Below are 26,545 nucleotides of genomic sequence, written 5' to 3'. Positions count from 1 at the left end.
TTAAACCTCTTGTTTTGTTTCGCGCTCCAGACGCAGCGCCGGCCCCGCCCCGCCGCGTTCAGGCCTTCCGCCCGGCCGGGGCGGGGCCGCCCCTTTCCTTCCGTCCGTCCTTCCTTCCTTCCTTCCCGGCATGGCGGAGTATTCCTGTGTCAAATCCACCAAGCTCGTCCTCAAAGGGTCCAAAGGGAAGAGGTGAGGAGCGGGCAGGGGCCGGTGCAGGAGCCCGGCCGGGCTCAGTCACCCGCTCCTGCGGGCCGGGTCGGCGGCTCTTCTCACTTCTTTGCTTCTCCCCTTGCAGCAAGAAGAAGCACAAGGAAAAGAAAAGGAAAAGGGAGGAGGATGCGGCAGAGCAGCTCGATATTGTTGGTGAGCTGCTTTCCAGGAGTTACGTGACAGTGCGGAAACTGTAGGGGATGTGGCAGAAGCTAAAGAGGATTCGTCAAGCAAGTGTAACCCCTGTAGAGATATATAACTATTCCTTACAACATGTCATTAGTGTCTTGGGATCTTCCTCGATTCCAAATGGAATCTGTGACACCAATGGGATGGATTCAGATTTTTATAAGTAAAAAAATGCTACTATGTTAATGAGGTAGGAAATATTTGTAAGACAGTAGACAAGGAGAAAAATTTATTGTTCAAAAAAAATGCAAAAGTTGTAATTCTAAGTTGTGCACATGGGAAGGGCTGCCTTTAACTTTGGTAGAATTCTGTAGGAGTCAAATGTTCAAACTCAGATTGGTTTGAGCAACTGAGGTCTGAGGATTACAATTCACATACTTAACAGCAAGAAGAAACAGTATCTCTGTTATTCTTGTGCTGGAGAGCATATATTATTCTAATAAATGGATATGACCCCAAAACTGCAGGAGACAGATCCAGAGGGAAAAAATATTTTTGAGGTGTGTGTTTGCTGCATCCCCTGAATGAATCAGCTTGGTCTGTGGACTAACACAAAGAAGGGATGAAGCACAGGAGCTTGTAACTAGGGATGACAGCAGGTCAAAGAGCAGGACTTCCTGAAGCAGCAGCAACAACACCATTAAATTGTCTCTGGACTATAAAATAATGCACAGAAATAGATAGCTATTTGGATTTAAAATTTCAGAGAAGACACAGAAATATCAGAAGTTGTGATTTCTCTGTTAATATACTGTCATGGTTTTGTATTACAGGAAACTGGTGGGCTGTCAGTAATTTCGGTGAAATTACAGGAACTATAGCTATAGAAATGGATAAAGGAGCTTACATCCATGCCCTCGACAATGGCTTGTTTACACTTGGAGCACCACATAAAGGTTTGTTCCAGGAAATTTGAAAATAATAGTTTTAACAATGAAGTGCCTAAACGCATAGAACTAGCATCACTTCAAGGCAAGCAATGTTACTGCTAAAACCAGTTTACTACAAAGAATGCAATAATTCTAGCTGAAGCATGCAGATGACTTAAACCTAATGACTGCCAATCAGTTTCACTCATCTAGTTTCATGCTGGTTTATGTGTGCAATAAATTGAACAGCACTGGATATGATTACCTGTTAAAGGCCATACCACTTGCTGGATAAAAAGCAGTACAGTTTTTATTAAAACCTATAAAATGTTTATGGTGTCACTTGAAGAGTGAAATTCAAGGTAGATGAGTTTTAATGCTTATTGCTGCATCCTTGTCTTAATATACTTGTTTTGTCACTGCACAAGAGGACTACTAATGTGCTGGGATAATTAGCTTGTTCTTTGAATTTGAAGGCAATGATTCTACCATGGACTGTTCCAGAACCCTGACAGTGTGTGTCTTTCATCTCCAGACTGAGATCAGAGCAACAATGGCCATATTCTCTTGTTCTGGTTTTGAGGGATGGAGAAGCCAGTAGCTGTTAGGATACTAAGCTGAGTTACCATGGCTGAACCATAATGGATTTTGTTATGAAAGAAGTAACATTACAAGGAAATGAAAGTTTTCAAAGCTATCAGGAAAATTACAAAACATTCTCAAATATAAATTTCCTTAAATATGTTTATACTTAACTAATGGAAAATTCATTCCTCAGGTGATGAAGGCCCTAGTCCTCCTGAGCAGTTTACAGCAGTAAAGCTATCTGATACAAGGTAATTACTGTAATGTTTCAAGTTTTGATACTTGTTATTTTTGGATTTTGTGCGAGGGCATTTTAATACTCTTTTGAAATACTTGTCTACTACTAAAAGTGTCTGTGATGTGTTGGATATTGTGAATTGCATGAATTAAAAACAGTCTTTATTGTTTCCTACAATTCCTTCCTTCCTTTCCTTCGAGGATTGCTCTCAAGTCTGGTTATGGCAAGTACCTTGGTATAAATTCAGATGGACTTGTTGTTGGACGTTCCGATGCAATAGGATCAAGAGAGCAGTGGGAACCTGTCTTCCAAGATGTAAGCTGTTTGGAATAGTTCCTTTGATATTGCTAGTGTTTGACTGTATTTTGAGTTAATCTATGTAGATGGTTTATTTTACTTTGAAGTAAAAAGCTTTTTGCAATATCTTTCATATTGTAACTTACGATTTTCCAACTGCAGTGCATTTACTGTAATTGAAAGTTTTTAAAATACTTCAATAGCTGCATTCCGGCAGCTATAAGCATCTTAAAAATGAAGGAGTCAGCAAGTCTGACTAGCTATTGAAGTATCCATACATAAAAGAATTATTTACAGAGACATTTGGTGTATTGTTGAGGATAAATTGTTACAAATCGAAGATTATATACAACCTCATTATACTTACAATGTGCGATACTGTTTCTGCAGAGGAAGATGGCATTACTAGCAGCAAACAGCCGTTTTATTAGGTGTAATGAAGAGGGGGACATAGAAGCCAGAAGCAAAACTGCAGGGGAAGAAGAAATGATAAAGGTAATCTATAACTTCTGCAATTAATACAGGATTGGCAGGAATCAAACTCAAGCGAGCAGGTGTCTGTGTGCTATGATTTTCTGTTAATACAGTTATAATTGCTTCCTATAAGCTGTCGAGTGATCTGGCCCACAAGAAAGGTAAATGAGTTCCAGGGCTGCATAAATTCTCAGTACTTCCTGTAGAGATAAGAAGATACTTTACCATTCAGGAGGACAAAAGAGTCTGTGTGATCTTCCAGGTAGTTCTAAACAGCTTGGGACAGAAAAGAGGAATTATAAGCAAATTAGGGACAGAGAAGGGTTTACCAGAATGATCCAGAAGGGGAGATCTTCTAAGAGAATCTCAAAATACTGTCTTGACTTTATCTGAACATAGGAAATATATGTATCTCTCCAAGTAGAGATAGGTGTCTTAACTAGACAGAACAATAGTATTTTAAGTCAATCTCTGAATTGACCCTGCCAAAATTAAGAACTGTAATAGTGCTCCTTTGAGATAAAGGCAGTTATCTCTTACCATAGTATCAAGGATTGCACTTGACATTTCCCATATTTCAGGCAGCTCTTACTTCTGCGTTTGTTTCTGGTTAACCAGTTTGAAAACGTAAACTTGAAAAGTCACTGTGACTCTCATTCTGTTACAAAGGATATGTAGTCATCTTTCACCTGTAACTTTCTGTTTTTAAAATACAGGTGTTTTCTATTGTGTTTTGGTTGTTTTTTCTTTTTTTTTTTTTTTTTGTTCAATTATTAGATTCGTACTTGTGCTGAAAGAGAAGCTAAGAAGAAAGATGATGTTCCACAAGAAGACAAAGGAAATGTTAAACAGTGTGAAATCAATTACGTGTACGTACTTTAGAGCTGGTAACAGGCTCAAGTACCTTTTTTTGCTTCTGGCTGGGGCTGTCTTAGGTGGAAGGGCCCAACTCCTATCCATCCTCTCGCTCACTTTTCATTAGCAGGACAAGGGAAGAAAACAGGATGAGAAAGCTCATTGGTTGAGATAAAGGAGAGCTGCTGTACCAGATACTGTCCCAGGGTTAACTATGAGAAATTAGTTAAATTTATTTCCTTTTAAATGGGTGTACTGAGAGATAAAAAATTAAAACCACCACCTTTCCTTCTCCCATCTCTCAAGCTCTGCTTCTCTACAGACTCTTCCACCAACTCCTCCAAGCCAGATGGGCTATAGGTCAATACACAATGGTTTCTCTCAGCCACTCCCTTCCTTTCCCTCTTTTCCCCTGCTCTGGTAAGGTCTTATTCATGAGCTTGGAGGTAATATTTGCTCCAGTGCCTAAAGCATGTCCTTCTTCTTATCTGTGGTTGATGGTGACACTGCATTTTTAGTTTTTTTTTTTCCTTCTCTGCCTGTGTGGCATTTTGCTTTATCTTAAATATGTTTTCATAGTGGTGCCACCAGCTTTGCTGGTGGATTTGGTGGATTTGCCTGTGTCCTGTAGTGGATGTCTTGAGATCCAGCTCTGTCCACCACAGGAGAGCCTCTGGCCTTTTCTCACAGAGAAAAGCCCTGCAGCTTCCCTACAGTCAGCCCCTTGCAACTACATCCAGTACACTTTTGCTCCCTGATTTCTTATGCTAGTAGTTGAAGAAGGGGCTCTTCAGATCTTGTAACCACTTCATGCCAGTAACATAGGGGCTCATTCCTACTTAGACTGCCAAAAAAATAAATAGTTTTCATCTACAGAATCCTTAGTGCAACCTTAGTACTGGAATGGTTTGCTGGATTTTATTAGGTCAGTTACCTGCTGCTTTAATAGGAGCTAAGATTCTTACCACAGCTGCTGTTATGATGGAAAACAAAATTTTTAAAAAGCCTCAATTCTTTACTACTCTTCTTCCCCCTTACAGGAAGAAATTCCAAAGTTTTCAAGACAAAAAGCTTAAAATAAGCAAAGAAGATACAAAAGCCCTTAGAAAAGCCAGAAAAGAAGGCACTTTTCATGAAATGCTACTTGACAGGTACTTCAAAGTGCTAGAAATAATGTATTGATTAAAAAGCTATTGGGAGATGGAATTACAGTAAAAGCTGGGGTACAGAAGAGGGCTAGATTTCAGGGAGATAGGTCCTTAGTGTTTTTCCTCTGGTGAGTGTTGTGCCTGAGTCCTGGGGGTTGTCACCTTTTTTTTTTTTAATATGGATTTTCACTTCTTTAGCTGAAGTTTGCAGGTTTGAATTTACCTGTAAATTAGTTCTTTTGAAAATCTTTAACTAGGTTGTTCAGTTTGTTTAGTATGGAGTTGTTGAGGGGTTAATCTTTTTAATCCTGAAAATTGAGCTAATTTTTAACATTTTTCAATGCCTATGGTACCAGAATATTTTGGAGACACAGAAGTTGCATTTTAAAGAGAAATAGTGTTTATTAAGGACAGTCTTCATCTTATCTACTGGGATTTTTTTTCCCCTAAACTGAGACTAAAGAAACCATGTTGAATTTTTAAAGCCTTTTATGTCAGTATATAGTATAAATATTTGTCTTAATTCAGGGGTGGAATGCAGAAAACTATATCTGATAATTGCAAGTGATGTGAGGACACTACTGAGCTCTAACAGGTGGTTAGTTTCAGATCATGGTGAATTGAATTCCATTCCTCAGTGGAGGCAAAACACAATTATGATGATTTGAAGGGAAAGTGAAGGTTAACTTTAGAAACTGCAGTTCCACCTCCTCAGGAAAACAAAGTTAATCAACAAATCCAAAGTGTTGTTAGGCCTTTATTTGTACTTTGAAGCAAAGTTTAAGAAAAAATGCTTTCAATACATTCTTAACACTTTGAGGCAGATAAAACACCCAGGTGTAATTATATTTGGTCTTAATCTGAATTTTGTTTTCATTCCCTCTTCCCATACAGGAGAGCTAAAGTGAAAGCAGATAGATACTGCAAGTGACTCCAGCTGGCCCATTTTCTTCTGCAACTTTGGCAGCATGAAATTGAAAAAGAGTAAAATATTTTATAGTTGTTTTTTATTTAAGGCATTTTTAAAGTATCTTCAGGAATTGTATTAAAATTTTCTCAGATATTAATAACCCAGTTATCTTGTTAATTATATATCACTTGTGAATACTTGGCTTGTATTAAGGGAATGGCTCCAACAAAAATTAAAGGTATCTCAGTCACCAATGGTAAGTTATTTGCCACGTAACTTAAGCCCTGGGAGACAGTCTGTACATTGCCTTAAGAGAGAAAGCTCCCTGGCTTTTAGTTTCTTTTAGGACAAAATTTAGAAATAAATAGATGATTGTATACAAATGTTCCTGGCCAGAGTCAGGAATTCTTGGATTAAAATGCAGCATAGCTGTGAGGTGTGCTGTGAAAGAGAAGGAGAACAAAAGTTACTAATTTTTTTCCAGAGCTTCTTAGTTTGGCCTAGGACTGGGGATTAGGGTTCATTAACTAGTTGTTGTAGTAACACACTACACGTCCCTCCCCAGAAATGTGACTGATGTACAACGTGCCATTGGAATATCACAGTGCTGCTGTGGCCTGCTGCCAAAACTTCACTCAGGAGCACCGAGAAAAAGACAGCACTGCAAGGAGCAGGCTGCAGGCCATACTATTGATTGGAAGTTCAATGCAGGTGTCATTGATCCACAGTCACTGTGAATCTTAAATGCATCTGAAGTGAAGGTGGCAGTAGATTGATGTAACAGCATCTGGTCTTCTTTCAAGAATATATTGTTTGAATAAAAACTTGCCTTGTAGAACCCACAAGAATGATTATTCAGATACACCAGGAAGCAGAAGTATATGCTCTGGTGGGGGAGAGTGCTGAAAGGACTGCTCAGTAGCAGAATAAGAGCCTGAGAATTAACCCTGAAAGGGAATTTTCCATTTCATGTTAGTGTAAATAGGAGAATGCAGTGTGCTGCAAGTGTTGCAAGGGAAAAACGGAACTGAGAGAAATGTTTGGCACAGAGAGGAAGGAGGTGAGTAAGTGAAGTAAAAAGCAATGGCAGAGCAAATGAAATGAGACTGTCCTTAGTGGGAGAGGAAGTACTAGAATTGGCAAGGGACTGGCAGCCTTGCAGAGAATAAGGGTATTTTAGTAGCGATGGGTTTGCCCTGTATGTTGGGACTCATGATACACTAGAGTCTTGAGAAAATGTGTTCTGAGGTAACACACAAACAGGGATCTGGGGAATTGACTGGAAATCTAGTCCCAAGAAAATGAAATCAAAGGTATAATGAAACAGTGCAGATCAATGTGTTAACTGTTGCTATGAGGAATCTTTTTGGATGTTTTCTCAATGGAATTATTCATGGGGTCATCTTGAAGATACTACATCCTGACAGTAGTGTTAGCACAAGGAGCTTTAAAGGTGCTGGTGTGGACCCCGAAGGCAAGGCATTGTGATAGCAGTACAACAGAATAGCCATAGTCAGAGAAGGTGACTGCTGCTGGAAGGTAACTGTTTCTTAAACTGAGAATTTCTTTACTAGTGAAAGAACTAAGTCAGAATCACAAAGTAGCCTCAAAAAAGTATACTATGTAATGTGATGATGTCATCATTTTGTCTTCAAAGCATTTGGAATGAGTTTTTCATTTTCCAAAGTCATTGTTTATTTTCTCCTGTTAAAAATGTACTAAAGATGGTAAAGCATCTAGACTATGATAATGAAGTCCCTAACAGCTGTCACCCCAGATATAAATGATGACCAAAAGATGTTCAGAAAATAGCAGGACCAACTTAATCAGACTCTTTTTTACCCATAATAGTGTATTTGGATATCTGGAAGTAAACACAGGATTATGGTCTCAAATGTATTTGTTTTCAACTGAAAATATTTTCCAAACCCTATAGAAACTGCCTGATGTCCTGTTTTTAAAGAACACTCCCATGAAAATCTCAAGATTTATCCTGTTACACTGTAATTTTCCTCAGTTCCTAAATCCACAGATACTTTCTGTATCTTCTTTCACCAGTGCTTAAATGTTTTTATGCCTTGGTCTCTAAAGCTCCGTGCAATTCCCAGCTTCTACTCTGAACCGGCTCCTTACACTGCTGTATGCTCTCCTCCCAAGCTTTCCCACACTACAGTACATTTTTTATCGTTTCCCGTTTCTTAATTTTTGCAGTTCCATGCAGCTTTACAATCAACTGTCTGCCAAGGAGTTCTTTTTCTTGCCACCCCCACTTGATTTTGTAAGAGAGTTAATTGCACAGGCAGTTAAGTCACAATGTAGAGACTGCATCACTTCTTTTCTGTGTGCCTAAAAAACATGTGACATGACTTAGGCACTGCACAGTGAGACACATTATCACATGAGACAAGATAAATTGCAGCCTGGAAAGTTTTGAGTACTTTTTCATGGTGCTTCCACCACCTGTTGCTGATATACACACTCATGAAGCATTCATTTGCTCCCACTAAAATGATAATGGTCGTACTAAAATGACAGTACCCACCTAATTTGGCTGCTGATTTGTACTTGTTACAACAGCCTGATCTAGTGGAAGGTGGCCCTGCCCATAGCAGGGGGCTTGGAACTAGATTCTCTTTAAGGTCCCTTCCAACTCACACCATTCTCCGATTCTATGAAATAGATACCATTTAAATAATAATTAGAAGGCAGGGCACTTACAGAGTGATGCTTCTCATTCCCTGTATTTCTCATTAGTGTGTCTCCCCGGCTGCCCACTTCCTGCACTCCTAAGCTGCAAGATGGGAAAAAATCCTTTCTCAAGAACATGCCTGCCTGGCATCTTTCATTACCACTGATGCTCGAAAGATAGGCTGGAAATAAATCCCTATAGACTAATGTCCATTAGGCAGGTATTTGTTTATTGCAGCACTGGTGGTGAGGGGGATATCTCCTCCTAACTCACCCACCCAATACAAGTATTGCTTCGTCTTGCTATGTCTCTACAGCGTCATCACATATGTGCTGGAACTGATTTACACAGTATAATCTCATGGTTGCCAGATCGTTCTTTTGCACTGCACTTGCATCTCCCCGGTCCGGGGGTTGTCAGGGGTCTTTGATGAAGGCTTCCAAGGTCTTCTTCACATCTGAACTTTTCAACTTTGCCTTCAGAGCATGTGCAGCTACAGTGTTCCTTGGTCTGTCTGGTCCCAGCCAGTCTAAATTCTTTATTTTGTGGCCAATCAGCTTTACATTTGACAATTTTTTATTAGTACTATACTTACCTATCTCTAAAGCCATGCACCTGGTGAGTTTTTTCTTCTTTTTTTTTTTTTTGTCTATCAGCATTAAGCAACTAGTTAACCACATACCAGCCATTACATTGTCTAGAATGTTATTTATATCAGGTTATATAGGTATAAAAAGTTATTATTCAGGTTGTACTGATCTCTTATAACTCAAGCTATATAAGCACCTTGGAACTTTGACCTAAGTTCCATAGGCATCACCGCGCAGCCTACCTAAAATCTGCGCAGGACACAGAGTAATTAAAAATCTCACTAGTGCCAAAGTGAAAACTGGTGCCACGGGTTTTCTCTCGGCGTTGCCACAGAGAGGCGGTTCCGTTTCAGACCGAAAAGGAGCAGCGGCGCTCCACGCCACCTGCCCCGGCGGGGCCGCGCCGCGCTCCCGCCCCCGGCGGGCGGGGCTCTGTCTTGTGGCCGCGGCTCCGGGAAGCGCCGCTCGGAGCCGAGCCGGGCAGCACCATGGCGGGCCGGGGCCGGGCGCTGCTGGCGCTGCTCGTCCTGGCGCAGCCCGCCTGGGCGCCGGACCCGGTGAGCCTGGCGGGGGACGGGCAGGGGCGAGCGGGGCGGCGGGAGCGGATCGCCCCGGGGCTGGCGGGGGGTGCGGCCGCCGCCCTCCCGAGCGGGAGGCCGGGCCAGCCTCTGCATTCACGCGTGGGGATGCGCGGCAGCGTCGCTCCCCGCGGGCTCCCTGTGCCGGGCAGGGCTCCTGCGGCGAGCGGCCGCAGGGGCTGTGCCGCAAGTCCTTGCTCGGCCCTGCGCTCGGTTCCGTGCGCGCTCTAACGTCAGGGTCGCCCTGTGACACCGCAGCGGCGATCCCCAGAAGGAAAGTTAAGAGGCGCTTGCTGAAAAAGCGCACAGTTCTGGATCTGCGTGTGTGTGCTGAGATTCACCCGAGGGGACGAGCGTAGAGCAGGTGGACTTGGTGTGTCGTTTGTTGCTCTTTCGGCCGTTTGGGTTTTTTTAACTGAGCACATTAAATATTTAACTTCTGCTGCAATTGGGAAGCTGGGAAGGCGACGGTAGTAATCTGGAGCAGGCTGGCTTCCATCTCCTGGGCATGTAAACAGTTGCTCTTGTTTCCTGTTATATTCCTGAAGCAGCGAAGCATACTTTCGTCTCTTGAAGTTCCTAAATTTACTCTTATTCTGTGAAGTGAACAGGTTTTAAATATATATCTGGGTTTCAAAATATTTTTTGCAAGTTTTTTTGGTTTTTTTTTAGCAAATTGGATTGCTTTGGGAAATTTACTATTGGTTTTGTGGAAGCGGAGAGCTGCAGGAAATGACTGGATGGCGAGTGTTCCCTTAGCGTCTTTTAATACACATGATTTGGCTTTTCTCTCTGCCCTCTCTTCCCTTCTTCCAGTCCCAGCCTACCAGCCAAGAGCAGCTTCCTAATGTTATAAGCTATCTCCCACTTAAAACACTTTAAGAATTTTAGCCAAAAGTATCTTGGGGTGTGGAGTCATAGGAGAAAGAGCCAGCTGTCAGCAAAGTAGTAGCATTAGAGCTTGATTTGCATTTGATTTCACTTGGTGCATCTTTGCACTTGCACAATATCTGCCGTGTATCCAGGTTGTGCTGCTGTGCAGCCAGATATTAGGCTTCGATATTTGATTTTTGTTTGAGATGCAGGGTTGCATCACATGTTGAAGAATCCTTCCTAAGTGCCGCTGGGTTCATCTCGTTAACAAAAAACATGAGATGAATGCCTTGAATTACGTCTCAGAGGTGCAGTCTGTCAGTCCCTTTAGCTTTCATTGAGGCCTCCTCAACCATACTGACCTTCTTGTCCAAAGTGCAGTTTAAGTTGTCTTGTCACTGTAACTTCAGTACTGCAAAAGTACTCTTAACCTGTGTTCAGAAAGGTGAACAGCACTGGGACTCCTGCAGCACAGTACTGTTGCATTGGCATCATCCCATGAAGGAGAAGGAGCAGAGATGAAAATGTGTTAGATCACAGAGTTCATAGACCAAAAGATGCTGAATACAGCAGATTGACTGAAAATATGGAATTATATTTAATAGCTCAAAGAGGTGATTTTCTACTTGTTTTTCCATAGGAAGGTGAAAAAGATAAAATACATAAATATTAAGGAGGTATGCCAGAAATGGTCTACCTCAAAAATAAAGAAATAAAGGAAGTGCTGGTATTCCTTAGGCTGGACAAGCTACATTCAGTCTATTTCATGTTAATGAAATCAGGCTAGGTGCCAAAATATTTACTCAGTAGGCTTTAAACCTTGCATTAATTTTCTGTACTGCAGTCGATAATAACTGTTACTACTTGATATTTTTTTTTACAGGTCACCCAATTCATCTCAACAGCTTGCTAGTTATTTGGTTTCTATTCCACTTTTTTTTTTTACAATGATTCAAAATATAAATCTGTGGTACTTCCACTTTTTATTTCCATATTTCCCCATACCATGTTCTACTTCTCCACTGTGTTATCTTCCTGTTAATGTTTCACTTCTGTGCTGTCACACATCTGGCTTTATGTAATTACATACATCTCAATTTCAAAGTTGGCAGTATATAAGATAATCAAGATATGCAACCTACTGGTAAGAGTAGATTTTAAAAAGCAAAACAAAGGGAGCATTAAATCACCATTCAAGAATAGCTGTATTGCTCTTAGGGGGTTCAATGCATGTTTGAAAAGCACATTTATAGTGGTAATCTGCTGTTTGGGACCAGCTTCCAGTAGCTTTTTCTAGGGGATGACCTTTGGCTTGTCACATGGGAAACTGAAGGTGATTCTGCCATGCTAGAAGGATGTTCCTGCTTTTCCTGAACAGCATTTATTGTTCTTCTTCCAGCGTTAAGCCTCTGCAGAGAGGAGAACCCCACTGATTACAACAGTAACTTCATAGCTGCTTATTTTACTCTAGTTATAAAAAATGCTTGATGATTTTTCTGCTGCTGCCAGAAAATTCTTTAGGTGTCTTTTTTTTAACCTTCTCGGAAAGCTTTGCAGTTAATCCTTAGCTGGTTGAAAAAGATAATTATTTTTTTGTTCCTTGTTAGAACGTAGTGTAAAAAAAACCAAAACAACAAAACACCCCTCTTCTAGTTTTCTGATTGTCTTGACATCTTTTTAGTTGCTGCCTATGTGTCAGGGGAAGCCATACACAGAGCTGTTGCAGTCACTTGGTTTGTTCTCATTGGGGAAGAGACTGAGGGGAGACCTCACTGCAGTCTACAGCTCCTGACAAGGGGAAGCCCAGGGCAGGCACTGATCTCTTCCTGTTGCTGATCAACAACAGGAGCTGAGGGAATGGCCTGAAGCTGTGTGAGGAGAGGTTTAAACTGGATATAAGGGAAAGGTTTTTCACCAAGGGTGGCAGGGCCCTGCCTGTCAGAGATCAAGATGCATTTGGACATGTTCTCAGGCACACGGTGTGACTCTTGGACTTGTCCTGTGTAGAGTCAGGAGTTGGACTTGATGATCCTTTGCGGGGACCTTCTAACTCAGGTTATTCTGTGATTCTATGATGTAATAGTTAACCTAAAGAAACAGTTAATAATCTCTAATTTCTTCAGATACCTTAATCAGTTTTGAAGACATACAGGTTGTTTTAAGAATTACTGATTTCTTTACCCTGCTTTATTCATAGACAGGTTAGAAATCTAAAAATACCACATGTAAGGAGGGAACATTTTCTCTGTTGTCTATACCTAGACCTGTTGCTTTCCTCACCTTTTTTGTAGCTTAGGCTGCTAAGCACTGGGAAGATAAAAATAGCTGCAGGTACAGGATTAAAATCTCAGGGGAAGGTGCCAGGAGTGATGTAACATTTAGCACCTTTAACTTAAAATCCTCTGAAATCAGTTTTGCACAGGTACCACTGTTTCCTCTGTGACTGCGGGCTCTACTGACAGAGCAATTGAATTCTGATCCACTTTGGATAACTTTTTTTTAGGAGCTTTATCTGTCAGGAAACATATTTTGATGGAGATACTTCCTGAAGGTCCAAATCTGTACATCCACTGCAGTAGCATCTATATGAAATGTCACTTCATTCCGCTGGATTTTAGAATTGCAGGATGTAAAAATTGCACAAGGCAGTTGCATCAATGCTGTTAAGCATTTGTCTGGCTTAGCACAAAACCTCTGACTTTTGTTGCCTAATTAATCATCTGATATCCCTCCTACCCTCCTTGTTTTGATGCTTCCTCACTTTGAAAATTAAATGGCCTTTTGTGTTTGACTTTGTGTTCCAGCTTTGCAAAAGCTGTTAACTGCACTGCAGTGAAATTAGGAAACACAAAGCTGCTGGTCCTATGCCTTCACCTCATGTGTTGGAAAACCAAAATTCATCTCATGCTTTCTCCCACCAACTGGAAACAGTAGAAAGAGATAACATTATAACACAGAGAAATCAATCCCAATTTAGAGTTGCTGTTTCCAGTTGTAACAAATTAACCTGGTGTTTCATGTGAGTGGCATTGTGCAAGATGTGTTTTCTATATTAAAGCATTAAAAACAGATAATGAGATTAGCCCAAAGAGAACATTGACATGAGCTAACTTTGTCCCAGTTACGTAGGTGCTGGAGATGTTGTCACAGTTTTTATTGGAACCAGAATGCATTTCAAGGACACACTAGTAATCTAATTAATACAGCATAATAAATATTGGAAATCATGGGTGGGGAGGAAGGGAAGTAGTGATGGAAGGATCACTCCATATTTTGTTTGTGTTCCGTCTCCCAAACAATTGTGCTTTGGGAGCTTTTCTGTGGACTCCCAGAAGAGCACATGTACCTTTATTTTTTCTTAGTGAAATATATTATACTCTAAGGAGCTTACTGAACTTCTCACATAGTTTTGGGACCAAATCTGGCCTGCTGTCAACTGGCTTGAAGTTCAAGTGTGGGTGGCCAGTAGGCATTTGCTTGTATGTCACTGGGTAGAACACAGAATTACAACTGTGGCATGTATATGCAAATGTTTATTATATTTATATGCATGCTTTATGTAATTGATAGAAAAACAACTTTGCATTCACTTTGAGTACACCTAAAATAGTTCTCAAACTTTCATTTGCAACTAGCCGTGCTCCCAGGAATGAAGATATATTTTTTTGTTACATTCTCAAATGTACATCCACATAATGTTTAGCACCACTTCAGCAGCACTTCTCCACACTGAATTGTCAGCTCATTCCACCAGCTGAGGGATTGCCCAAAGTTCATTATGCTTTCTCTGCAGCTTAACACTAAACATAATTAGGAATGACACTATAAAATGGGATTATGAATTGGACAAACAGAACAGACTGGTCTGTACTGAGATCTGAGGTTCCTGAACTTGTATAAAGAATATGCTTTACAAATGCTCTTCATTAAATCACATGGAGTAAAAATGTGTACAGTCTGTATATTTATCATACCCTTGTGCATGCCCTGGACTACATTAGAGAAGTTGTCTAGGGGTCTGTTAGACAGCATGGGGAAGTTGCTGCTGGTCCTTCCTCTTCTATTTTCCTCTTTCCGAAGTCCCAAGACTTTGAATTAACTGACTAGTCCTAAAGGTATAATTCAAAACTAAAGTCTACTAGAATGATAGTGTTTTAACAAAGAAGCTAAATAATAATGTTTTATTGTCTTTGCAGTATGGAGAAGAGTGTAGGAGTAAAATGTACCCTCCTTCAGGACCAACGTAAGTAATCAGATTCAACTTGTCTAGCAAATTACAGAGAAGTTGTGATTTGCAAGTCTGAACAGGTTTTTTTTTCTTGAAACTTGTTCCTGTTATGGGTCTAAAAAAATGTAGTTACAGGTGGAAAGCACCAATTCTGTCAAATGTTTTTTCAGAGCCTTCTTTAAATTTGATCTCTGGTGTTTGTCTCTCAGGTTCAAAGGTAATATACCCACATATGTCATAAATCTCGATTTACCTCCCAGCAGAAGGTGGGATGACTTGATGCGCGATAAAAAGACAGAGGTAAGAAATGCAGAGCTTGCTCTGAAGCTTAGCAGATATAAAACTAGCACAAAGCCTTTTGTTTTGAGAAAAGTTTTTAAAGGAATACATGTGCTAAAAGTATCTGAAAGGGATAATATTTTCTGTTGACTTTTCTAATATGATTCCAGTCCAAAATAACTGCTTGGGTAATTTTTTTTTTTTTTTTCTGTTTAACACTCAAGCTAACAGCATCAAGTGTAGAGACACTGGTGTTTGGGATGTAGAGGTGTAAAAACCAGCGTGCCATAAGCAAGTGTGGGCCATTCCATTTATCAAATCTCCTTAGTCATGAAGTGGTGCAGAATGAAGAGGGAGCAATACACCAAAGGAGCAGCCTTGTTAAACTGAAGTGAAATTGAGGCAGCATCTCTTCTCTGCACCGCCCTACTTCTCTCAAAATGCTGTGTGAGATGATGAAATGGCAAGGGTGAAATTAAGAGCTTCCTGCTCTTTTCAGGAATGCTGGTTGTAGCACTGATGTTTACATAGCACTAATATTTTTTTTTTTTTTTAATATTTGAGCCTATTTCAAACTGCTTAAAGCAGATGTTCTGAAGGTGGATGAAAAGTGACATCAGTAATTTTTAATTTCTCAATCAAGGCTAGCACTTTTTTGCTGTATCCCTTGACTTTGGCCTTTCCATTCTGAAAGCCTGACAAATTCTACTTACATGCTAATATTTATTTTAAAAGGCATTGGAATCTTCAGGTTTCACCTTAAATTCTGAAGAGTTCTATATCTTGTGTACTTTGGAGTTAGATCTCATGGAGTGGAACTCTTATTTGTGACATTTACATGTTGCAAATCGAAAGCATGTACTTTAATAAGGAGTTTGAGTGTTTTTGTCTTCAGTAAAATCAGTGCTTAAGCAAAGAGCTTGAAATTAACATTCTGAAAGACAGAGGAGTGCAGAGTATTAAAATGTGTTCAAATGAGCAGAAGATGAGGATGGCTTTCCCATAATTTGTTATTTCTGGTAGAAGGACACATTGGAATTAATCAAGAAATTTACTTGAAAGAAGCTTGAAGAGTAATTCTAGTGGGGAGTTGGGGATATTTGTCTCACCAAGAAGGTGAAATTTAGCACTTTAAATATGTATTTTTCTCAACAAAGTGTTTTTTTCAAAAGTCTTTCTAGGAGTTCTGTTAGTATTCCAACAATTCTTATGCTTAAGATCTTCTATTGAACAAAAGCTCTTGCTCTTTTTAGCTGAAGACTGTGGTCCAGAATATTAAAGATATAGCAAATACCTTCTTCCCCAGTGGCAAAGTTGTTGACATAGTGGATAACAAAATAGTAAGTATTTTCAGCTTAATTATTTTATTACTGTATGCTCTGATTACAGAATTAGAATGCTTCTGAATCTGGCAATTAAGAACTTTCAAAGTTATTAATTTACAAGTTCTTAATTCACTTCCAGAACAGAACATAAATGCTATTTCAAACAATCACTCTGAAATTTTGCCTTGTTATCTACTCTGAATGACTGAAGCCATCAAACAAAAAATGCACATCTCTTCCTCCTCTAATTTTTCATCTTTTCAAGTTTGGATTAGTAACACTAGACAAATATGCAACAGCCTTAGTTACTGTAGCAAAACACTTCACTGAAATTTTTTACCATGTTTCACTTCTTTTAAACAGTAGAGTAAAATCAGTTTTTTTTAAAACTGTAATAAATGTCTGATTACAGGGAAACTTTGACCAGGCTTCACCTTAAAAATTAAATTTATTCTGATTAGAGTAAGCTTTGACATGGAACAGGAGAAAGCAGTGTAGGGTTAGAAAAAGCAGAAGTTTGGATCTCTACCTCATCTTCAGTTACACCATATCCCTGTGTGCCTGAGTGGAGTGGGCATAAATGCAGCTTTTACAGGCTGCCATGCCAATGTGTGGAAGTCAGGGATGCCCATAAACACTGACATTGAGCTCCATTGCAGTTGAGCTTTTAATATATATAAGTCCTACTTCACTTTTCTGTCTGTTGGTGCTAAGAGTCTGTGCTTATGTCCATTGCTCACGTCAGTGTTTTGATAAGTAAGAGGTTTACTTCCCTTAAGTGTATACTTATCATCCAAGTACTCTGCAAATATCCTCAAGTTCTACAGGCTGCAGAGAAATTAAACACTCAGTAGTTGGGAGAAAAGTGTGCCTGTTGAGGAGACATTTGTTGTAAGTAACAAAATACTGTTAATTTAAACATATATCATACAAAACTTTTCCTTTCAGGCTCATCTGACTGCCACACTTCCTTATCCTTTCAATGAAGAGCTCCAAGGGATTGCAAATTCATCTGGGATTCCTTTGGGTAACAGTTTCCAACACTTTATTAGCACAGTGGAAAGCTAGGCTTATTTAAAATTAGTATGTTTACCAATATGCAGTTAGTTGTAGTCATCTGTGACTTTAACAAATCATTAAGTAAGTAGTTAAAGCAATAAATTACATCTCACACTAAACAAAAACAGTGTTTTAGAGGATAATGGAATAAATCACAAGCCTTTTATCAGGCTGGAACTGCTCTGTAGAGCTGTAAGTTCTCACTCCTAGGTTTTGGGAAGTGGAGCAAGTCTCAGCTCCTGTGCACGAAAATTTGAGGGAATCCTTTATTCGTGTTAGTTTTGCACTCTGCTGTGTGCCTGCTGGCTCAGTTTTCTGCTGTGCTTTCTTGAGAAGGACAACTGCCTGTTTGCACTGCTTCCCTCATATAGGAGCAGTACACCTGCTGCTAGCAGCAGCTCTTACCTGGCAGTAGTGGTGCATATAGCAGCTTTCTGCTTTAAAGTGAATTTTATAACATGTTATGGAATTTCCAGAGAAGGAAGTAGCAATAACTGTCAACTTTGTGCATGGTAAGGCAGAAAGTCAGGGGATTCTGATTCCTCTCTTTGCTTTTTAGGAAGCTCTTGATTTTGCTGAACCAGTCATTTTAAAGATTTAAATTGAAATGTTTAACAGAAATATACAGAATACTGAGCTTTGCACTATGCTTTTTTGTAACCATATTTTTTCTGTTCATGGCATGTTTCAAACTACTGAACTTTGTTTCTCTTCTTTTCCTAGGGGAAATTGTTATTTTTAACATTTTTTATGAGATTTTTACTGTATGTACATCAATAGTGGCAGAAGATAAAACAGGTAATGTAATCCAAAATAGTGTTAATGGTTTTCTTTTACGTAGAAGAGGGTCCACCTCACTTATACAAATACACTGCTCCTCCACTTCAGTCAATAGGGTCTGTTAAAGAGACTAAAAGGTAATAATAATGCTTAAGGATTGATAATTAAAGGTACTCCTTGAGAAAGGGAGTAAGAGTTCATAAGTGTCTTAGGTTTAAAAACAAAGGACAAAAATACTTTCAAAGATAGTTTGGGTTTGGTTTTGTTAGATGGTAAGTTTTTGTGATTGGGGTGTTGGGGTTTTTTTTAAGAGGTGGTATTTGTTTTTCTAGGGGAAAGAAACATCAGCAACACACTTGAAACTTTCTCAGTGCCATGCAGGATTTTGCATCTAGTGTCTATATATTGCATGTGTATTCTAGTAGAGAAAATGTATAGTCTCTTCCAAGAAAAGAGACTCTTTCATTCTCCTACTTACATTCTCCTTCTACACCCCTTGTCTGCACCTGTTCCATCTTAGGAAGTTTCTAAGGGATTCTGAGGGCTTACAAATATCTCACTTTTAGAGGAAACTCATGGTGTTGCCATTGCATTAAGATAAGGTTGAAAAATAAGAAGCTGAGATGGACAGCAGTTTGCAAGATTACTTTATTTCAGTTATAGCAAAACGCTTCTCTGATCAATAAAAACCCATTATTATATTGTGGTTATGAAAAGGTCAAGTAGAGAATGTTACTTTACTTGCATACTTTCCCAGGTATTTGACTGCTTATTCATTTCTTAGGTTTCTAAGCTGAAATTTGTCTATTTCTTTGGAAAATTGTATTTCATTATTTATTCTTGTATAGGGAAACTGTACCATGCCAGAAACTTGGATTTTGGACTCTTCCTAGGGTAAGTACTTAAACTTGTGACTTTTTTTTTTCTTTTTTAAACCCAAAGAAAAAGCCAGCTGAACTTAAAATAGCTACATACAGTCTTTGATGTCCATCAAAGGACATTCTTTGCATGTCCATAAGGCTGTGACAATTAATTCTCAATTGTGTGTTGTGAAAAAAGGCTAAAATGAAAAGATCAGGATGTTCTGCTGATCTTATGTCAAACTGCCCCAAGTGCATCAAGAACAATTGTGTTTTACTACTTGCTTTCTTTCTCAGCTCCAGTTCAAACTGTCTCAAACCAAAAAATGACCCATGTAGCCTGATCTCTGAGGCACAGTAGATCTTGTTCATTACATGGTGGGATGAAACATCAATTTTAATATATGCAGTGAAATGAGGATTGGATTGGGGCATGGTGTTTTAATGATTTCCTGCCCAGTCCTCCCTCCCAGTTACTGTACTGTGCTCCACTGACAGCTCCCATCATTCTTCATTTCCAAACCAACTCTGTAGTTTGTCCCAGCACTCATTAGGTCTTCTTTCATACTCCTGATCAGGTAGTTCAGCATTTGCTTTTATCACCCGAGTATATTTTGTAATATCACTCATCCAGATGATGCTGAATGCACAGTTGGAATTTAAATGCTCATCTTTATAAAAACACTTCCCTATTGAAAACTCACCTTTTTCTACTGTGACTCTGTCACCCTGATTGTTAAGATTTTCTAAAGCCTTCTGAGTTTACATTTTGTTAGAAAACTTTCCCACACATTTTCTATAAACAACACATTGTTTTGCATTCCTTCATGGAGGTGGAGGAAGTTAATATACTGGCGGTTTGTCCAATGTCTTTGGAGAGGTAACCCATTCACTCTCCAATCCACTGCCACCTTTGGCAAAGTATAAAAGTTGGAGTCAGAAAAATAAACCTTCTTTTTTACCTTGCCATCGTAGTGGCTCGTGTTGTGCTTTTTCGTGTCCTATAGCGACATGACTCCACCCGTCCCTTGGTTTGGCTTGTGCTAGACTTCTCTCACTTGTCAGAAATTCTGTGGCCATGCTTTCTGAAAATCAAGAAAACTTTCAAAGCTGCTCCTAGAGTCTGGATTATTTCCAGATAATTTAACAGTTTGCTAAGTGCTCTTTATCAACCTTTTGCCTACAAACTGGTCTAGCTTACCTTACAAACTAGAATTGGTACTTCATGTAGAGCAAATCCAGTAGTACATGGTTTCTTTTCTGCCTTTGAAAAATAAAAATTCAAGGTTTGGTGTGACATGCAGTACCTGTGGCTCCCTTTGCCGCAGGTAGAGGACAAAGTTATGTGTTCAAAACAAACCAGCTGTGATGTGGTGCTATGTAATCCTAAGCAATATATATGCTCTTCGTTCAAACAAAACTTAGTTCTTTTCACTGCCAGCCTGTGAGTTTAGACTTCTTAGTTGTTCCTTGCTGGTGCTGCTCAGGTAACTACAGAGCAGTGATGCTGGCTGACATGAGTAAGATCAGAGGACAGGCATCACACACAGGATGTCTGCATGCTGTGAAGGGAAGCTTTGAAAATTACTAAGGGAAGTTTCAAATGCTGTACTGTCTCCTGCAGGTGGGATGTTAAAAATAATTCCTGGACGTTAACTCGGGAATTGAAGCCTTTAGTGGTACTCTTGGATTTTCAGAGAAACAACAAAACAGTGTTCAAGTCCACAAATTTTGCAGGATACATAGGCATGGTGTCTGGAGTCAAACCAGTAAGTATGGGGATGGGGCCTTGTCAATGTGTTACAAATGCTTCAGACTTTCCTTTAATATTTATATTTTTCTGCTTTCATGCTCTACTTTGGGATGTTTTCCAATAAGTGATCTCTAAGTTGTTCTGGTGCACAGCTTATCTACTTGAAGACAGATGAAAAAAGACAATGCTGCACTCTTCCTTGTGAAAGGAGATTGCCTAAATGAAATGTTTCTGTTTGGACAGTTAAAAACAGCATTGAATTTCAAATATGAACAGGAGTGAATACAAAGTGCTGAAGTGGTTAGAGTTTCTTGCTGGTTGATAGCTAATGCTGTGATTCAAGAGGTGAAACAGTAGACTTGTGCTATTTAATTCTTTCTCCAATCCTTTAAAAAGGCAGTACTGCATTTTAAGATTTCTTTGTTGCATTTAATAGGCACCTGAAATCTGGGGTTTATATACATCTTAAAAAGCAGCAACTACAGAACTATATCATGGTGTCCAGCTTAACACAATTTCTTTTCTACATGCTCTATATTCTGTTACAGGTAGACTTTCTTCTTGTAGAGAATTTCTGGCATAAACCCCTGCATTGTATCCATGTATTTTTGTCTTCTGCTCAAATAAATTGGGACGATGCCATTCTGAAAATGATTCAGTGTAGCTGAAATCATTTTTTGTCTGAAACATTAGTTGGAGAAGACTGAGATTTGAGTTTGAATTGTGTGTTCCAATTGGCATGAACTGCAGTGTGTGCAGCTGCATGCCCATGCAAATAGGAGTAACATATCAGGGTGTGCTTAGCACTGGAATTTAAAAATCTGCCTTCAAACTAGACTAGTACTCAGAGGTCTGAGAAGAAGGTGACATACAGCAGGGAAAGGAAAACTGATAATTCAGTGATGCAACACAGACCAAGAAGTAAAAAATGGCCACAGGCTTGACTTGCTTAGCATAAAAGCATGCCTTGCTGATTGTCTGCCAGATCAAAAAACTCATTTTTACTTATTCAAGCCCTGATAAATTAGCTTCTTCTCTACATGAGCTTGATCTTGCAGTCTGTTAATCAAAGGGGAAGAGTCTAACAAAAAAGAAGTTTAATTGACATCTAAATTGCAATGCTGCCTTTTGTTTATTACTGGTACTTGTGGGCTGGCAATGGCTGAAGGTTGGCTTTTTTAATGCTTTTCAGAACTTGTTCACTCTGACAATGAATGAGCGTTTCAGTCTTGATGGTGGCTATGTAGGTGAGTAATGCTCATTTCTTTCATTAATTCTGCACAAGTTTTCCAGACCTTGGGCAAACCTTAATAAACAGGCACACAAATAGTGAAAAGATTGCAGATGAGCAGATAAAACGCAGCTCACTTTAAAACCAACTGTGAAAGTTAGAATAGCATGAGTGAACCATCTGAAAACAAGTTATTCTGATATTTTGCAGGAATCTTTGAATGGTTTCTTGGTAGAAGAGATGGTATGTGGATGGGCTTTCTTACAAGAACTGTATTGGAGAATGCTACAAGGTATTTCCTCTCCCTCTAAATGTTATGCTTCTTTAATCTGCTTTGCATTTGACTAGAACAAATACTATAGATGTATGCTTAATATCCAGTGATATAGATAGCTTCCTTGTGACATTAAATAGTTCTGTTTTTTCTGGTACTCTGGAGCAGGAGGCAAAGCATCACACATGATCCCACAAATATTTTTTCTCAGATTTCTTTTTTCCTGATGAGCTTGTTGGTAATCTAAATGCATAACATCATTCTTCATCTAAGCACATCCAATTATTAGTACATTGTAGGAAGTAAGCAGAAACAAAACTGTTATGCAATAAATTAATTCAGTGGAATATGACACAATACTTTACTCATGTTTTAAGTGTAGAAAAAGTGCAGAGAGCACCTCTAAACAATCATACTTCAAGTACAAAATGAGACAAGAAACTTTACTTAAATGTGTTCCTGTATCGTGAGCCTGTCTCTGTTTCATTTGTGCATGAAAAGGGAAGAAAGGCTTAACTACTCAAACTTTTCCTGGGTCTGTGAAACTTGCTCTTCAGTACTTGAACCACTTATAGCATCTAATAGTCCAACATTATCTTATCCACAGTTACCAGGATGCAAAAGACAGACTGGCAAAAACAAGACTGCTGGCTCCAGCTTACTTTATTCTGGGTGGAAAAAATTCTGGAGAAGGGTGTGTGATAACTCGATCCAGGACAGCTGCTCTAGATATTTGGGAGTGAGTATGTTTGAACTGACCCTTGACTCAGCCTTCCAGAAGAGAACAGGTTCCACCAATAGTTGTGTGCTCTGTTTCTTGTGACTTCTTGTGACTAAGTTATCTAAGAACTCACTTCTTTACCATCATTGAAAAATACCGCAGCATATAAATAATGCATCTGCATATAGTATATTTTGTATATGTGTAATTACTATATACTTAGAGAAGCCAAACACAAACTTAGACCTCTTTTCCAGCCTTGATATCAAGAAGGGCACATGGTATGTGATAGAAACCAACTATGATCGCTGGAAGCCTCCCCTGGTGCTGGATAATCGTAGAGGACCTGCAATGAAATGCCTGAACCAGACAACACAAGAGGTAAACATCCTCCAAATACCTCATAACCTGCTGGTCTGAAACTCCCAGGTTGCAATACTGACCTGACACAGCCAGGGGCATTCAGGTTATTTAAAAGCACAGCTGTAATTGCACAAGTGGCTGATGATTTTGTGGTAACTTGTCTGCTTCTGGTTAGAAGAAGCTGGCTCTTTACATGGGGAAAACCCAGTTTGTGGATTTCTTGTTTATTTGTTTGTTTTTGTTGTGGTTTGTTTTTTTTTTTTTTTTGGGGGGGGGGTGGTTTTAAGGGGGATTGGGTTTTTGGAATTCTTTCTGGTTTGGTTGGTTGGTTTGTTTGTTTTGGGCTTTCTGTCCATCTAGGTGCATTTCCTGAAAGTCTCTTCAGCAGCTGTATATGCAGGAGTGTACACCCAGAGATACCTTGAAAAAGACTTACGGTGTTTTTAGGGTAGTTTTACCAGTGAAATTCAAACACACACTCTTGTGCAGCAAACACACTTAAGTGTCCATGCTCTACTAAGATCTGATCAAATTTTTGCAGCCCACGTCCTTCTGATATCAAAGTGTTATGGGTATCACGTACTCTTGAAATTGCATTGTGTTATTTAAATGAGGTGTAAAAAAGTTAGTTCTCAGCATTTACATTAACAGGTAATGCCCCTTAATATCAGTGTATTATTTTCTTTCAGAATCTCTCTCTACCAGCAATTTATGATGTTCTCTCCACAAAGCCTGTGCTCAATAAGGTAATGCTTCTATTTTTGCAGGAAATTTAGAGTGGGCAGCAGACCACTAACTACTGTACATATAAGGAGGAGGTTTCAGTGGTCCATTCAGGTTTTTTTAAGTGAAAACATGTATGTAGAAACAAATTTCACATTACTTTGTGAAAGCAAAATGTAATTGCTGGACTAGCTATTTTCCAAAGGCTGTACAGCTTTAAAATTCTCACTACCCTGAGCCCTTTCCTTATAGCTGGCCCTGGTTTCAGGCAGCAGCTGCTCTGCAGACATCTTGAGCACCCTTCTAACCAGAATTAATGTGTGAATCTGAATCTTTGTAATTCATATGAAACAAGTTAATATACCTCATTAATTAGGCATAGTAGAAGCACATTACTCTTGCAATACAAGAGGTTTTAGTCTGGAATTGAAGTTTTGGTGTTTAGGAAAGAAATCTTAAGAAAATAGTTTTTAAGAGTTCTTGAATGATGAAGTTTAGTTCCTGTGTTAAGTGGAGGCAGCATTCTTGACTGAGAACACAGACAATTCATACTTTCACGTTGTTGACTGAAGAAGGTAAACACTCATTTTAGTAGAACTGTTCACCTGTATCAGAGAGTTTTTCACTAATTGTTGTAATGTGGTTTATTTTATTTTTTCTTCTTCCTGCCCTGGGCCCATTAGCTGACGGTGTGCACAACGCTGATGGAGGTGTATAATGGCCATACAGAGACTTACCTGCGGGAATGCCCAGATCCCTGTAGTCCTTGGTAGCCCTGTACCTCTCAAGCTGGAAGCTGCTTATCCCAGTGGGCAGTCCTCCATCAGAAAATGCTTCTGGAAAGAGATTACTCGGTCTAACTCCTTTCTTCAGAAATCTAGTGCTCTATAGAAATGGCAAAGTGCTTCTAACAGTGAAGGACCCTATCTCACAAGGACTTTCCTGCTTTGTTACCAGCAGTTCTGCTGACAAGAAATTTATCCTCATCAGTGTCTGGTTTGATTTCAGCCATTTCTGCCAAATGAGTTCAGCAGCTAATTCTAGATCTCTTCAGTCTTGGCAGTATTCTTTGTGTGTTGTTGGTTGGGGGTTTGTTAATTTTTGGGTTCTTTTGTTTGGTTTATTTAGATTAAAATCCTTTTAAAGAACACAAGTCATAATGGCACCTACCAAGCATAAAAAAGAATTGGGTATAAGAAGACCATCTGGGACAATAGAGTTCTGTTATTCTTTCATAAGCACTTAAAATGAATTGCTATTGTTCACGTATAATATGAGGATATGTCGGATATGCCCTTTTATAAAATAACCTACTGATTGTCATATATAGTCACAGAAGCAAGGTCTTGGGGGAATATCTGAAACAAGATCTAAGCCAAGAATGTCTTGCTACTGATTTATAACTCTTTTGCTGAAGCTCTTTCTTGGCCTGTTAACAAATGTGTTTTTTTAATACAGATTTTTCTGTTGTCTCAAAAAAAATACAATAAAGAAAAGATACTTTCTGTCACCAAAGTACACATGTACTGATTTCATACTTTAGTCTCAGACATCATGCATGTTAGATACCAAGGTGTTTTCATTTCCAAATAGACTGTGTCTGAAAAACTGGTTTCTTCTGATTTTGTAAACTGGTAGTTAAAGCTGTTACCATAATAATGTAATTGGGTTGTTCTGGGAGGATTTTGGTTCATTGGGTTTTTCAAAGGTGGGGAAAGGAAGCCAAGTCAGATTACACCATTGTCTGCAATTCAAGTTAAGAAAGAAAGGTTGTTTAGAGAGAAGTAGTAGCACCCTTATATCCTAGGAAGCAGATAATGTAGGAGGCAGTAGTTTTATCTGTGCCACTGGCTGCATTGCTGGGACTAGATTGCAGTTCCAACCCCTGTGTTTTCTACAAAAAATGCTATTTACCAAATAATTTTAGCAGCTGATAAAAAAGCATGGCTTTTGGTTGAAGAAAATGAAGTACTGATAGTCTAGGCCTTAGAACAATGCCTGTAATGCACAGCAAGAAGCAATTAAGGGGGATGTAGCACTGATAAATTGAGAGCACACAGAAATCAACATCTCACTGATGTAATAAGGCCCAGTCTAGTTGTACATCTAATTTCTTTTTTAACTGAAGCATGCAAGCAGAAGTGTGTTAGCATGATTATACTTCCAGGGTCCATTTCTAATCTCAGCTATGAATATTGAATCTATTGAAACCAAATATAACAACACAGTTTAAATCTGTGAAAAATGCATGTGTGAAACACAGCTCCTGGGTCATTTAATTCATAAAAGACAATTAAACCAAGTCAGATGTTGCAGTTTGTTCTGTGAAGAGCCCATCACGTGTTTCTGAGTGCACACCTCAACCTGCTAGGGGATTGTTTGGATTTACGTGGAACAAAGTTGTGTAACATCCATAATCAAATTACTGCATAATTTAAAAA

At 39.2% G+C, this 26,545-nt stretch overlaps 2 protein-coding genes across 2 annotated transcripts; both read left to right on the top strand.

Annotated features, from left to right (window-relative positions):
- Window positions 1-76: 76 nt before the first annotated feature.
- Window positions 77-8,324, top strand: FRG1 (FSHD region gene 1). Its single transcript, XM_021538402.3, has 9 exons — window positions 77-192; window positions 299-366; window positions 1,176-1,298; window positions 2,050-2,107; window positions 2,295-2,409; window positions 2,782-2,886; window positions 3,643-3,734; window positions 4,761-4,871; window positions 5,763-8,324. Exons 1-9 carry the CDS (start codon window positions 131-133, stop codon window positions 5,797-5,799), a joined length of 771 nt encoding a protein of 256 aa, XP_021394077.2. The 5' UTR covers window positions 77-130; the 3' UTR covers window positions 5,800-8,324.
- A 1,157-nt stretch (window positions 8,325-9,481) lies between these two features.
- ASAH1 (N-acylsphingosine amidohydrolase 1) lies at window positions 9,482-25,110 on the top strand. Its single transcript, XM_021538278.3, has 14 exons — window positions 9,482-9,614; window positions 14,705-14,751; window positions 14,946-15,036; window positions 16,269-16,355; window positions 17,289-17,367; window positions 18,123-18,197; window positions 19,028-19,073; window positions 20,664-20,808; window positions 21,985-22,039; window positions 22,234-22,315; window positions 22,905-23,036; window positions 23,276-23,399; window positions 24,071-24,127; window positions 24,788-25,110. Exons 1-14 carry the CDS (start codon window positions 9,546-9,548, stop codon window positions 24,875-24,877), a joined length of 1,179 nt encoding a protein of 392 aa, XP_021393953.1. The 5' UTR covers window positions 9,482-9,545; the 3' UTR covers window positions 24,878-25,110.
- The last annotated feature ends 1,435 nt before the right edge of the window (window positions 25,111-26,545 follow it).

The sequence above is a fragment of the Lonchura striata genome, chromosome 4, assembly GCF_046129695.1.
Source record: "Lonchura striata isolate bLonStr1 chromosome 4, bLonStr1.mat, whole genome shotgun sequence".
Lineage (NCBI taxonomy): Eukaryota > Metazoa > Chordata > Aves > Passeriformes > Estrildidae > Lonchura > Lonchura striata.
The sequence above is the reverse complement of the archived record's forward strand: the minus strand, read 5'-3'. Positions and strand labels throughout refer to the sequence as shown.

Excerpts from the sequence above, each read along its gene's own strand:
- FRG1 (XM_021538402.3), top strand. The coding sequence starts at position 131 with ATGGCGGAGTATTCCTGTGTCAAATCCACCAAGCTCGTCCTCAAAGGG. Across the intron at positions 3,735-4,760 it reads CAGTGTGAAATCAATTACGT|GAAGAAATTCCAAAGTTTTC; the intron begins GTACGTACTTTA and ends TCCCCCTTACAG. Across the intron at positions 4,872-5,762 it reads CATGAAATGCTACTTGACAG|GAGAGCTAAAGTGAAAGCAG; the intron begins GTACTTCAAAGT and ends CTTCCCATACAG.
- ASAH1 (XM_021538278.3), top strand. The coding sequence starts at position 9,546 with ATGGCGGGCCGGGGCCGGGCGCTGCTGGCGCTGCTCGTCCTGGCGCAG. Across the intron at positions 14,752-14,945 it reads TACCCTCCTTCAGGACCAAC|GTTCAAAGGTAATATACCCA; the intron begins GTAAGTAATCAG and ends TTTGTCTCTCAG. Across the intron at positions 23,400-24,070 it reads TGAACCAGACAACACAAGAG|AATCTCTCTCTACCAGCAAT; the intron begins GTAAACATCCTC and ends ATTTTCTTTCAG.